The sequence below is a fragment of the Buteo buteo genome, chromosome 12 (genome assembly GCF_964188355.1).
Source record: "Buteo buteo chromosome 12, bButBut1.hap1.1, whole genome shotgun sequence".
Lineage (NCBI taxonomy): Eukaryota > Metazoa > Chordata > Aves > Accipitriformes > Accipitridae > Buteo > Buteo buteo.
Window position 1 is genome coordinate 25,197,066 of NC_134182.1, and position 13,929 is coordinate 25,210,994.

General features: G+C 47.3%; 1 protein-coding gene across 3 annotated transcripts in view; it reads left to right on the plus strand.

Annotated features, from left to right (window-relative positions):
• The window catches only part of VIT (vitrin), a 57,310-nt gene extending 44,743 nt beyond the window's left edge, over positions 1-12,567 (plus strand). For all 3 annotated transcript variants that reach the window (XM_075043086.1, XM_075043087.1, XM_075043088.1), the window contains 6 exons: positions 2,553-2,615; positions 5,359-5,506; positions 5,707-5,810; positions 6,328-6,554; positions 8,587-9,100; positions 9,699-12,567. In XM_075043086.1, the coding sequence (XP_074899187.1) occupies positions 2,553-2,615; positions 5,359-5,506; positions 5,707-5,810; positions 6,328-6,554; positions 8,587-9,100; positions 9,699-9,877 (1,235 nt within the window). In that variant the 3' untranslated portion in view covers positions 9,878-12,567. The remainder of the gene's footprint in view (positions 1-2,552; positions 2,616-5,358; positions 5,507-5,706; positions 5,811-6,327; positions 6,555-8,586; positions 9,101-9,698) is intronic.
• The last annotated feature ends 1,362 nt before the right edge of the window (positions 12,568-13,929 follow it).

The window sequence follows — 13,929 nt, forward strand, 5'->3', positions numbered from 1 at the left end:
CAGGCCAAAGGCAGATTTGGTCGCTGGCAGTGAGACTTTCATGCCCGAGACAGGTCAGAAATGTTTGCTGCAGCAGATGCCACTGGACAGAGCCGTTCTGCCTCCCACCCTGTTCCAAAAAAGTCACTTTTCCTCAGTCAGGAGCCAGTGCCTGCCCTCCTGCAGGGCTGCCCCAGCACCACCACCCTGCCTCCCCTGCCGATGTCTCTCCCACCCCAATGGGCCTCCTGTGGGCAAGCGCACACCACCAGGAGCCCTCTCCCCTGTTCCTTGCCTGCGAGCTTGTCCCAGGTGTGCAGAGGAGGGGCAAGACAAGACGCACAAGCCAGCAACGTGCTGGACAACAGCTCCAGCCAGGAGGGATGAAGCCCGCTGGAAGTCTGGCTTGCCAGCCCACCTTCGAAGGGGGCCAGCCTGCTCTGGCAGGAGAGGGCCGGCTCCACTAACCGTGGGGCTGAGGCATTTCTGGCACAAAAGTCAGCGTTGGGATGGGTGGAGAGCCCCTGTGCCCTTTCCAGAAAGCATCTCCTCCAAAGCTCAGGTAGGAGCACGGGGAAGCTGCGCACAGGGGCTGCAGACACGGTGTGCGCAGTGACAAAAAGCAACACCAGACCTGAGGCTGTCCTAACCCAGCTGGTCATAGCCCATAGCCAGGGAAATTCTCAAACAAAACACACAAAGTAATCACTAGCTCTTGCCATAAACAAAGCAGGGTTAATCTTTGTGCCCTTCACCTGTTTCATTCCTATGTGACCACATGGGCTCCTGTACAAGGCCAAGCCCAGTGCTCCAGCTAGCTTAGTGTCCTAGCTTTAGCAACAGGCAACAGCAGATGGCTGGGGACGAGCAAAGCGGAGGGAAATCACACAGTGCTGCCGTTAGCAGGTCTCTTTATTCCCTGCAGTAGAAACTTTCTTCACTGGCAGCTGAATTTAAAAATGAGACCCCCAAAGCAACCTTTCTGTCCCGTGAAGATGCTGCAGTGTGCTATAGCCTCCTGGCAGGGGGTCAGGCATCAGGTTGGCTTTACATTAGGCACTGCATACTCAGACTTAATACAAACTTGGCCCCTGACCCAAAACTACGCACCGTTTTCAGCATGCATGTGGAAGGACTCGAAGTAGTTGTATTTGCCCCTTATGAGGGGTGGATCATTAGACATAACTGGAATGGACGTGGGAGTGGTGATGGAGGGAGCTGGAGCTGGTATTTCTACCCATTTTCTTGGCTGTTTTCTGCATTATTATAGCTTGGTTATTAATATCTTCAGCAACCAGTTTAGGCAGTGCATATGCTCAGAGCTGTTACACCTCTGGTCATACTTAGGTGGTGACCTTCGCTGATGCCCCTTTGCCACCTGCTCTCTTTACATACGCTCTCATGCTTGGCTCGCTTGTGGCTGGTGGCTGTGGAGACACAAACTCTGTAGCACCTAGTAATTTCTCATCTTTTTTCTATATTAAGCTCACATTTTCCAAAGTTACCTTTTTACTGTCTCTCTGAAGTCTGTAGTCTTTCTTCAATTTATTTGGTGATGGAGATTTAAGCCATTCTGCTGTTCCTTTGACCAACTCCTTCCTTGGTGAGCGTTTGGTTTGGAGCTTGTCTGATAATTGCTGTCTCTTCTGAGGATTATCCCAGCTAAATCCCCTTAATCTTGTCATGCTGTAGTGAAGAGAAATAGCTCTTTGCCCTTGCTTGGGAGGGAGATGCTGTACTGCAGGAGATTCACCAGACATTCAAGTCATGAGCGAAGTTCAGCATTTTCAAACTTTCTGACGCCAGCCTGATGATGCTCTGTGAGTCAGTGCATCGCACAAGGATATAAACTCATGTTCCCAAGGCTGCTACCATCCAAATATCTCAGCTGGGGCCTCAGCTAAAATCCACTAGCGACCCGTGAGACTGTTTCCCATGACTTGCCTGTAGCTCTCTGCCACTATCTACCCTGTTTCTTTTGTGCTTTCCAAAATAACCCCGTCCTCCAGGAGCACCTGAGGGGCTGTGGCTTGCATTGTTTTCCCAGCTGTAACATGGTGGGGTAAGTCTCCATCCGTACCTTCCTCTCCAGACAGAAAAACAACTTGCTAAATCTGTCGCTCGTCTGCTTCCAACATTGTGCAGCTCATTGTAAAGCACAGGTGAAGCACGGCGAGCCAGCGGGGTGGCAGCACTGGTTCTCTCAGGGGCAAAGCACTGGGAGGTCACCACCCCACACCATAGCCACCAGCCTCTGCACCTGAGGAACCCTCCACTTACACATGCTGCTCTCAAGCCCTTGCAGTGAGGGGACTGACTCATAAAGGGGAGTCAAAGTCGGTGCTTGGAGAGATTTTGGTGGCACTTCTAGAAATGCCTCCAGTCCTGTTTTATCCTAGAAGTGATGTAGGTGGAAAAAGGTAAGCTCCAAGGATGTGCTCCCCACCCTCGTTTCCCTCCCACGTCAATCCTCAGGCCGGGGGCACTCTGCAGCCACCCCCTTGCCTGCTTCCTTCCAGAGCAAGGGCAGCCACTGAGCACACACCGATGGAACCTTTTCTTCCTCTCTTTAGGCTTCAGTTCAAAGGAAGAATTGAATCCAAAGCCGCCGGAGTCCACCTCCCAGGGGAACCCAAGTATGTACTTCAGAATTAATTTCATAATTAAGCATTACCAGTTTATTAATTACACATTGCTAGAATGCATTCAAATTAAAAAGCAAAAGGTAAGTTTTCAAGAAAGCCTAAGAAACTCACAGAATGCATTTTTCCCTTGCAGAGCAACAGGGAGCATTCTCCGCTGACCCCTCTCAAATACATAATTGGTTTTTGCTTCTACAGGGAAGGAAATAACAGCCAAGATTTAGCTTACCTGGGCAGGGAGATGGTGGCTGCTCACTGCTACCTTTTGCCGGGCAGTATCAGCTCCATGTTCTTGGGGTGCAGAGCTTCATTCGGGGACTTTGATAGTGGAGGACAGCAAACCAGTGTGTTGCAGCCAGGGTTAGATGAGCAAGCCCTGCTGACCAGAGCAGGCTCCCGTGGCTATGCTGAGTGTGGGCACCCTTCCCCCAGCAGTGGGTGGGAGGGAAGGAAACCACCTGAGACAGGGACCCAGTGCCTGCCACAGCAAGGAGAGAGGGAATGCAGAGGGAGCATCAAGGATCCCTCAGTCCATGGATGGAGATATAGGGTCCCCTGCTCTGAAAAGGAAATATTCTACAGCCCTTTATAATTAAAGGCAGATTTGCCTATTAGCTCATCTTTAGATGGGGCCCAGAGTAGAGGGAGAAAGAGAACGCAAGCTGTGAGTGGAGAGATGGGGTCATCTGCCCCCTCCTCATGGGAAGCCGCCCTTGGAGAAAGCGCTTCACCCTCCCACCAGCGCCTGGGTCCTCTCTTGCCCATCCTCCAGCAGCTGAATACTGTCTCTCACAGAACTGGCATTTCAAGGACTCTTTACATTAACTACTGAACCAAATGTCTGTATATTCCCAGGCACGCCTCCTTATACTTAAAAGTATTTTTTTCCCTACCAAAGGTGTCAAATACACCTAAAACTGATACAAAAATAAGGGAAAGAAGAAGAAAAGGGGAACGATCTGCCCTACAGACCCAATTGCACTGCAGGGAAAGCAGAGCTCAGTGTAGCAGACACAAGCAAGCACAGCTGCATTTCCAGCAGTTGAACTGAGATAAGGCACACCAGAATCAAAACTCTCATCCCACTGATAACTTCTAGGACCATAAAAGCTGTAACTCAGACCTTGCCTCCCTGCAAATCAGAAAGTGCTTGGCTCCCTACAGATTACCTTTTAGCCTGTGCTTTTGCAGAGTCCCACTAATATCCCAGCACCAAAATACTCCTGTTGTCTGAATTCTCCCCTGAAATTAAGTCTGTATAGAAGCGTAGGTACATCTTTGCATGTCCAGACCCTGCTGGCTAACAAACTCCCCTCTTTCCACATATACCCCACATGGTGTAGCTCCCTTTGAAGGACAGGAAATTCAGGAAAACTTGGCCGTTAATTGAGGTATTATTTGTTGTGGGTTCCCGGCCTTGCCTCACGATCTGCTGTGAATGAACACGGTTCTCAGTCACGCTTCTATAATTCAGCATTATTAAAATTAGAAAAACAGACAGCTACAGGAGAAAAAATTGAAGGTAATGAGACGGGAGGCAGTTGCATAAGCCAGTAAGAACAATTGGTGCTTTGTAGCCTTCGGGCTACCTAATGATTAAAACACACTATTTTGGACAGTCTGATTGGTAGGAGGCATCATCGGAGGGAAACCAAGAGATGGGGATGACCCAGACGCCAGAGGGGGAAAAATGTTAATTAGCACTCTAGTTAAGCCAAATTTTGATCCCACTCCTGGTTGCAGTCCAACCGATGAATGTTTTGCCACCAACTTGCAGGCTGGCAGTGATGAAGACAGCATTTGCAGAAGCACAAAAATGAGGTTCATCTGTGTAATCAGAGGGAAGAGTTTGTTTGGGTGCAGGTGTAGCTTCTTGAGAATATTGCTTTCAGCCCAGAGAGGCAACACACAAACAGCATACTGCTGCTGCTGCACACACAGGTACAAGCCTACAGCTACCTGTGAAAAGAGCCCCCTGCTCAGTCTGAACACACCAAGTGAAATCATCATCCGCAGTGTAAGCTCCAGCCCAGAATGAAGCTGCTGAATGGTTCTCATTCAGAAGCACAGAGCTGCCAGGATTGCTGTCAGTAGCTCCTTGAAGAGACCTCACGATGTCCTTAGCCCCAAGGCACATCCTAGGCATCACACATTTAGGGAACTGAGTGGGTCTTCTCTCCCTTCTGAGCAGCATTAACACAATATGTGAAGAACTGTTTCTGTTACATCTATTATATCAATTAAGCCCACAAAAGCGTAACCAAGGAAATCCCTGTAGTCTGTGCTCTGCAGGTGGCCAGACCACAAAATCCGAGGGTCACATCTGGCTTTACAAACTCCCACCACCTCTGGGCTGTGAATAAAGCAGGCCAAGCCCAAGCCATGGCTCTGAGAGCACAGGACACGAGCCAGCTTGCTCCTGGTGTGGCTGACCTCTCCTCCCTAGCCCCCAAATGCAGTGCTCCCAGACTGACCCCTGGGGACAGCTTCTTGCTCTTTTGTTACCCAGCCAGGCTTGGATGTTGTGTGGGAGAAAATCATGCCAAGGACCGTGTTTACCAATGAGCAGGACAATGAGCCCCCAGCTGTGACTTCTCCTTGTCAAAGGCTTTTTGGTAGAGCTTGCCCAGCAGGACAAGTCACTGAATGCAGACTTTTCAGGCCTTTGCTTCTCACAAGAAGCACAGCTATAAGAAAGGACTAAAAATATTTTCCGTGTTTCTGTGTCTCTCCTCAGATTGCAAGGTTGATTTGTCCTTCTTGATGGATGGGAGCTGGAGCATTGGTAAACGCCGCTTTCAGCTCCAGAAGCACTTCCTTGGTAATGTGGCTCAAGCCCTTGGCATCGGCAGCACTGGTCCTCTGATGGGAATTGTTCAGTACGGGTAAGAGCTTCTTGTGCAGCTACTCCCATTGCTGCGGGGCACACTGCACACTCTGGCAGCTGTAGCTCCACGGCTGGTGCATGCTAAAGCTCTCACTCCAGCTCATATTCAGGAACTGGGTAGCACAGATGGGTCCTAAAGCTTTTGTATTCTCGCATGCGAAGCAAGAAACTGACAGCTGCTCTCATGTCTTCTTTTAGCAATGACCCTTCCACAGAATTTAACTTAAAAACTTATGCCAACTCCAAGGACCTGAGAAACGCCATTGAGAAAATCCCACAGAAAGGTGGACTTTCCAACGTTGGTAGGTGATGGGGCTGCCTGCACCTTCTCAGCTCAGGGAGGGCTCCAGAGCCTGGACTGTAGTGAGCCCACACCTCTTCACCGGGTACAGAGGCTGTGACTGAACGATGCTCAGTGCTAGGGCAGGGCTGGCGAGGGGGTACCGCTCCTCCCACTGTGACCTGCCTGCGTTGGTCCAGGACGCTGCAAGTCCATTGCAAGTGGACAGCATTCACCTTTCTCCTCGTGGGCAGGTCCCACTGATGTGTCGGGGATCCTTGCTAACCCCCCTTTTCACCCCCAGCCCCTCTGGGGCGCAGGGAGTGGGCAGATGGCGTTCAGTGCAGGAGGGCTCAGGAGGCACTGGCACCACCAGCAGCATCCTACCCTCCTGCTCCAACAGCCACACAAACCACTCTCCCCGGCTCTAGGCAGGGCTCCAACACTTGTATCAGCCCTCTGCCTACCATTTCATGAGATTTTATCAGGCAGAGTGCTTCCAGACCTGTAACTCATCCTCATTGCCTCTTTTATTCCAGGGAAGGCACTTTCCTTTGTTAACAAAAACTTCTTTTTGGATGCAAATGGAAACAGAGGTGGAGCACCCAATGTAGTTGTAGTGATTGTGGACGGTTGGCCAACCGACCGAGTGGAGGAGGCCTCCAGGCTGGCCAGAGAATCAGGGATCAACATTTTCTTTGTCACTATTGAAGCAGCTGCTGAAAGTGAGAAGCAGAACATCATCGAACCAAACTTTGTGGACAAGGTACTTACTGGGCTGGGCTCTGCCCAGGAGCTTGGCTCTGACTACATTTTCCAAGCTGTTTCATTCAGGGCATTTCCCTTTCCTTCTTGCCACTTATGGTTATTTCTTGTCCTGCTTATACTGTCTTGAGGTCTCCTGTACAAAGAGCCAGGCAGCAATGCTGGTCGGAAAGGGGATGAAGTCTCTAAAGTTCTGGTCTGAGACACATCATGGAGCAAATGGCTTTTTACTAACTAACACTGGCACAAACGTGCAGTCATACTGACACAAGAGGTTTTCAAAAAATACAGTAGCGTGACAAAGCACAATTGCAGCCTGAGTTTTCCATGAGCCTCCTGTGCATCTCCCGCCTGGCAAATGCTGAGGAGCCCTGTCAACACAATGTCAGTGTTGCATTTACAGACAGGTCCCATGCATGCAAATGTTGGGACACTCCTAACACAGGCACATCCCAGTTGTTCAGCTATACTGGGTAACTCAAACATTTTGTTTCCACTGTTGATCTGATGCGGGTTATTTTTCTGTTATTTGCTTCTGCTGCTATGGACTTCATGGTAGCTCTTGGAGAGGGATTAAATCCCTGCCATGTGCAGCAAAAAAAAGAGAACACAAACCTTGAACGATTTGTATTTGGCACTAACGGTAGCTGCCTGCTCAACAGTGCTTCAGGGCAAGCTGGCACCCAGTTACAGCAGGAGGTATCTAGCAAACGCCAGACCAGGCTGGGCTCAGGAAGCAGGGTTGAGTTATCTGTTATTTTCAGAAAGCAGATTCCCATCTGAGCCGTGTCACTCTGCCATGAAATAATCTCCCGAGTTTCAGAGCTGTCCCCGAGAGCTGCACTGTCTCCGGTCAGCGTTTAATTGGATTGTAGTCTCATTTGCATTTAATGTTTTTAAAAGGGCAAAGCTACAGTGAATCTCTGCAAACCTGCCAGGGACACGGCAGAAGTGGGAGTAGAGTGGGCTCAGAACAGGAAGGTAGAGAGGGAACGGTGACTTGATACTGCTGCATCGTAACACTAAAATAGCTGCAAGACAGTAAGAGCAAAGAGCAAGAGAGCAGGACATGGTGAGGAGCCCAGACTGGTGGGAACTGCAACTCCCTTGCAGCTGTTAGGTTTTATGCAAGTCAAGACCAGGCACCAAGAAAACAGTGCCTCGGTCTTTTAAAGCACTCACACACACACAAAGTTGATAGATAAAGCCTGGCTTAACAAAACATGCTTACCCAGAGACCTGAGGCATTAGCATTTAAAAGGTGCTAAAGCCAAGGACAATCTGATCCAGCCTGTCCCCACCACTCCCCCCCACCCCACGCTTTACTTCTCCCACTCCCTCCTCTGTTCCACCCCTATTTCCTACCCACACTCACCTGACTCCTGCAGATCTGCTCCCTACAAGTATTCAGTTATAAAAATTAATGATTTTTTTTTTTTTGCTATTTGGCAGAGCCAGCACAATGGGGAAACTTCATGGGCTTTTTGCATTTTCACCAAAATTGCCTGGGATTTTTTTCTGCTTAGAAGGGTATAAGCCAAGGATAACACAACTTCAGCCTCAGGTTTCTGTTCAAGGCAGTAGGGTTTGTCAAGCAGGCAAAACCTTCCTTGTTGCCCTGAACGACTGGAGCTGAAATTGCCACCTGGCAAACACACAGGCTCCCATAATGCCCACTGGAGCCACACTAACAGCAGCTCTGTGATTTGGATGCTTTTTCTGCAAACAACATAACTCTTCTAAAAAAGCCTGACAGGTGGCAAACTTGCTTATTACATTTCTTTCACTACTGTAATACCAGCTCCATCCCACAGCTTTTAAAAAAAAGGCAGGGAAAACTGTCCCATTACACAAGTATCTGTGATGTTACATTGACATCATTTCCCAGGGAAGCAGATGGTGACTGGAAGAGAGGCCACTTGAGACTCCAGCCTTGCTCTTTCCAGGAGCCTATCGTTACAATTCAGCTACATACCGCAGCTGAAACAGGCGGACTGAATTTCCATTGCATTCATCCTTGTGTTACCTTGCAGGCAGTGTGTAGGACAAATGGTTTCTATTCCATCAATGTGCCCAGCTGGTTCAGCCTACACAAGGTGGTCCAGCCCTTGGTGAAGCGGGTCTGTGACACCGATCGGCTGGTTTGCAGCAAGACCTGCCTCAATTCAGCTGACATCGGTTTCGTAATCGATGGCTCCAGCAGCGTTGGCACCAGCAACTTCCGCACAGTCCTCCAGTTTGTAGCCAACATCAGCAAGGAGTTTGAGATCTCTGACACTGACACCCGCATCGGAGCCGTTCAGTACACCTATGAGCAAAGGCTCGAGTTCAGCTTTGACAAGTACAGCACAAAGCAGGACGTGCTGAGTGCTATTAAAAGGATCAGTTACTGGAGCGGCGGGACCAGCACAGGAGCAGCCATCAGCTATGCATCAGAACAGCTGTTCAGCAAATCCAAACCCAACAAAAGAAAGATCATGATTCTCATTACAGATGGCAGGTCTTATGATGATGTCAGAGTGCCAGCCATGGCAGCTCACCAAAACGGTAAGCTCTTCTATGGCTACCTGCTCTCCTTACATGCCTCAGCATTTATCCAGGTCAGAGAAATGCAGTTTGCTATGATTTGAAGGCACTAGATGAAACTTTATGAAGGAAACTTTATGAAGCACCTCACCCTGGGGTCTCACTGAGCTCTAACAAGAACAGCATCTGTTTAATATCTGAATAAGGAACTAAAAAAAAATAATCACATAAATCTAGTAAAATGCAGCTATGTCTAGGAGATATCAGGGGATTTCTACAGTCCTAGTAACACATGAAGCCTCCTTTGGCTTTCCAGTCAGGATAGTCATACATCTTCCAACACAACTGTAAGGCATTTGCACTGGAACAAGAATGTGTTGTTCAGACCCAGGGCAGAAGCTTTACTATTGTTTGAATCTTTTTGCTGTTGGCAAAAGGTACTTCCAAAACACATATTACACCTTTCCTCCAATTGAAAATACCATTTTTATACAGACTGAAAGCACTGCAAGTCACTGCCCACATTTTTGTGGCCTGGCAACTACGTTTGCAATATTGGTCTTATATTTAACGCAATGACAACTTTTATGCTCATTCTAAACTCTGGGTTTCTTTCCAGGAGTTATAGCTTACTCCGTCGGAGTTGCTTGGGCAGCCCAAGATGAACTGGAAGCCATTGCAACAGACCCCGATAAGGAGCATTCCTTCTTCGTGGATGAATTTGACAACCTCTACCACTTTGTTAATCAGCTCATCCAAAATATTTGCACAGAATTTAATTCCCAGCCACGGAATTGATGGACTTGAGCAAGGCAGGACCCTTGGGCACCATGCTGAAGGCACGCCAAGTGCCACAGGAGTAATGCCAGCCCTCAGTTCAAGAAATACTGGAGGTGTATTTCTCTGGCACTTTCCAGTCAGCAAGGCTGATTGCAGCTCTGTCCCTATGCATGATAAAAGCTCTATGTAGATGGGTTTTTTTTGTTTTTTTCTGTGCAGGCTTCAGAAACTCTGATTTAGATGGGTAGGAAAACAGGCAGTAAACATGGAGGAAATAACTGGAGCTGTTTGGAAAGCTGCTTCCAGTATAGAGCCCTGGCTTGTCTGATTCCCACCTTTGGGCACGCACAAGCTCCTTAAAATGTACCACCTGCTTCCTGAAGTGGCCAGGTCCCTTTGGGGAGCAGCCATGCTGTTCAGCTGCTGTGGCAGAAGCACCTCCATGTGGCATTGCCCACCAGATGACACCCAGGTCAGGGCTGAAATACCAGACACTTTTTTGGGGGGGACACACAACTCAAATTTGAGTACCTTCTTAAAAGCAGGCACTCTCTCCCTAAAGCTGTCTTGCCAGCAAGTTAAGCTTCAGCTACTGTAAACTCAAGCATTGAGATTTATCCAAACCCAGAGACTGGAAAGCAAGTCCCAAGCTGTGGGACCCTACAACTGTTTGTCAAGCCCAATAAAGCCCCAAATCCACAAAGCAGCCAATGCACGTGAACTGGAATGTCGTCTCCTACAGCACGGCATTAACGTTTGATTTTGAGAAGTGTCTTGTCCCCTTAGCTCTCTTGCTCTGCTCTTGTGAGGCTCAAGGCCTGCAGGACCACAGGAGAGCTGCCAGGAGGAAGAGACTCTTTGAGAAAAGCTGTGGGCTTAAGTTGCTCGCAATCAGAAAAGCATTTGAGACCCATCACTCTATTGTTAAACCACAGCTCTGAATAGCTTACAGCAGTCTCTAGTGTGAGGAGAGCTATTCAAGAGCCATTAACAGGATTTAAGAGGGAATTATCTGAAGTTCTGTATTACACACCAGCAAAAGCAGCATTTCCAGCATTCACAGATACACTCTCCCAAATTTGGGATTGATTTCTGTTTTATGGATTGATTTCACAATGAACCAACTACAGCCCCAGATTATTCAAAACACACAGTTGTTTCTTAAGTGAAGGACTAGCCATATCACTAGTCAGTAGGGGAGTAGTGACACATTAATTGGAAATATTACTGAAGTAGCTAAAAAATTACCAATTAAGTAAGCATAATGCAAACTAATGAGAACAGCAGATTCTGCATGATCTACCTGGTGTGGTAACATAAGCCAGGCTGGGGTCCTCTCAAGAGGCTATCGAAACCAATCCTGGATGAAACAGTTTTACACAGAGAAGGTTCAGATTTTCCTCTCAGAACAAACATGCAGTTCCAGCTTTAACATCATCAGTACAATAATCAATCAATATAATAATGCTACCCAGACAGAAGATGCAGGGCACTGACAGCTTCCAAAAAAAACAAAACAAAGACATAAATTATATTTGTATGCAGAGTTTTTAACACTAATCTGTGCTGCTGCACTTCCACAGCAATAGCCTCTTGCCTTGAAAAAAGTAAAGATTAAGGATAGAGAGTTAGGTAGAAGCAGAGCAACCCCTGATACCCCCATCTCCTGACCCACCTCCCTCACTACCATTCTGCTGAAAGCATTGCTCTCCGTCAACAAGGGACATTACATGGGCTGAACAAAACTCAAACCATAAACTGAATTTACTGGGGACTTCAGTTCAGACACCAGATTTATTGTCTGAAGACCTGTTTGCTTGGGGTTTAATTTGGGGCTAGCTGAGAAAAAGGCCTACGTCTTAACTTTTAGCTACTCTTAATATTGTGGTTTAATTTTTAATGCAATGGCTTACCACCACATACTGTTTTCCATACTAGCCGTATTCTTGCAGCACAGAAGACTGGTACTCTGCAGAGACTCCCCAATGTTTCGCTTGTGAAAGCACAGCACAGACAGCCAGACATTAGGAACAGTTAAAGCCACATGTGTTCTTTAGGATATGCATTTTAATTTCTTCCAAAAGCTTAAACTTCAAGCAATGACAGTGACCTTTCAAATGCTCTTTCAGAGGGAAGTTGCACAGATATCTTCTGTGTCAAACATTTAAAAAGGGCACTTCATGGTCTGTTGTTGCTTAAATGGTTTTATCTTAAGGCTAAAGAACAATGATGGCACTCGGTTGCCAATGTGCATTTTTATTAACTTCTCAGCATGATATTGAAATTGTTGGATCTCAAAGCATGAAAGAGGTTTAATGTTTAATCTGACTCTCCACTAAACTTAGACGTCCTATTCATAAACACTGTAAACTTAAGCGTAAGCCTCGAAACTTGTAAGAATACACCCTTCCATTAACAGAAGCGAGGGGATCAGCACAGAACACACTCCTCTTATCCTTTACCTTTCATAGCAATCAAAATACTTGCCATCTACTAAAGTCTCTAAATATTGTTTTATTAAAAACCAAGATAACTTACGTATAAATCTTCATAAATGTTTGAGGGGGTATATTTGTTTGAAGAAAGCAGCAAAACTCCTTCTGTAACATATACAAGGTATTTTGAGCTTATCAATACAAGTTGCTGTATCTTTTGCAATAAAATTGTCCCAAAGGCATATGCAGTACATGTCACGTCATATGTGGTTAAAAAATAAACACCAAATATGGTTCATACCATTTTAGTTTCTGAAACATAGCTGGGGTTCTTGCTAGGTTATGGAAGACCTAGCAAGGTTGGTAAAGCCCCAGGTGTTTCAGTGTTGTCCTTTTAACACGCTCAGCTGAAAAAAGCCTGAGAGTGAGCTAGCAGAGGAAGGACCACCAAATGAGCTATCAGAGGAAACAGTCATTCAAGCAGAGTCTAATGGCTGAAAGGCATCAAAATCATATGTACTTTCCCAAGTCTGCAAGATCACATCTTACTCAGAAACAGACTTCTTTTGAAGCTGAAAAAAAATTAACACAGTCTCTACACACTTTCTAGATGCAGGGCTGAATCAGAAAAGGATCTAGACATCCAGACACTTGATGCTGGGCCACTTAGTTTCAGATGCCTGACCAGTGCAGTGGAACCTGCCCTCTGGCTGAGGCATCCCAAAAAGGTCACCAAAGGGTTGGACTTGGAGGCAGGCTGCCAGCCAGCGCCGGGAGCTCTCTGAACTAGACACTGGATACATAGCCAGAAGGGGGTTGTCTGATCACTCTCTCCCTAGGAAATAAGCATCTTTGCACTCAGGAGTTGGGCTAGTGGCTCACCACTGCTCAGCAATCACAGTGCAGAACTCTCACCTGGAAATAAATACCAACATGCATGCTCTGGAAACCTTGGGGGAGCTCAATGACAGCACCTCCTGCCTCGAACTCCAGCATTAGCTACTCACATTCTGGGTGCAATTCAAAGTTAAACCGTCTCTTCAGAGAGAGGTAACTCAAAGTCCTGCTTCCCAGCAGTATCTTACCTTGCTAGTCCAGAAGTGAGACACTCGGCACCTCTGCTGTCACTGTGCCACCCTGCACAGAAGGCATCACCTGCTGTGAGCACCCTCCTGCTCCTCAGCTGCTGCTGGTTCAGCTAGAGGAGGGTTTGCACATGGCAGCTGCTGAATTTTGCTTTTCGGACAGATGGGCTTCCCCTTCCTTCTCACATTCCTCCCCCCCCAGCTCTCCAGCACATGAGGGGAACCATTCCAGTGACCAGGAAAAGCTCTGGGGTTAAGCATCCAGACAGGACAAACCCAATCTAAACGTCCTCAGTGGATTTAACACCCTACCTGTAAACTCCACAGAAAATTATCCACATTATCTACTTGGCAAGTCAAATCAAGCCGTAAATATCAGAAATATTACCTAGACACCAAACACCAAGTCAGTCTTCTGTGGCATACATACCTTAAATTACTTCATGGTTGAACAAAGTCACTCACTCTCTATCATTCTTCTAGTTATTTTTCTCTGCCCATCAGCAACGTTATGGAAACAAGTTGATCCCTTTTCTTTTCCATTCCTGTC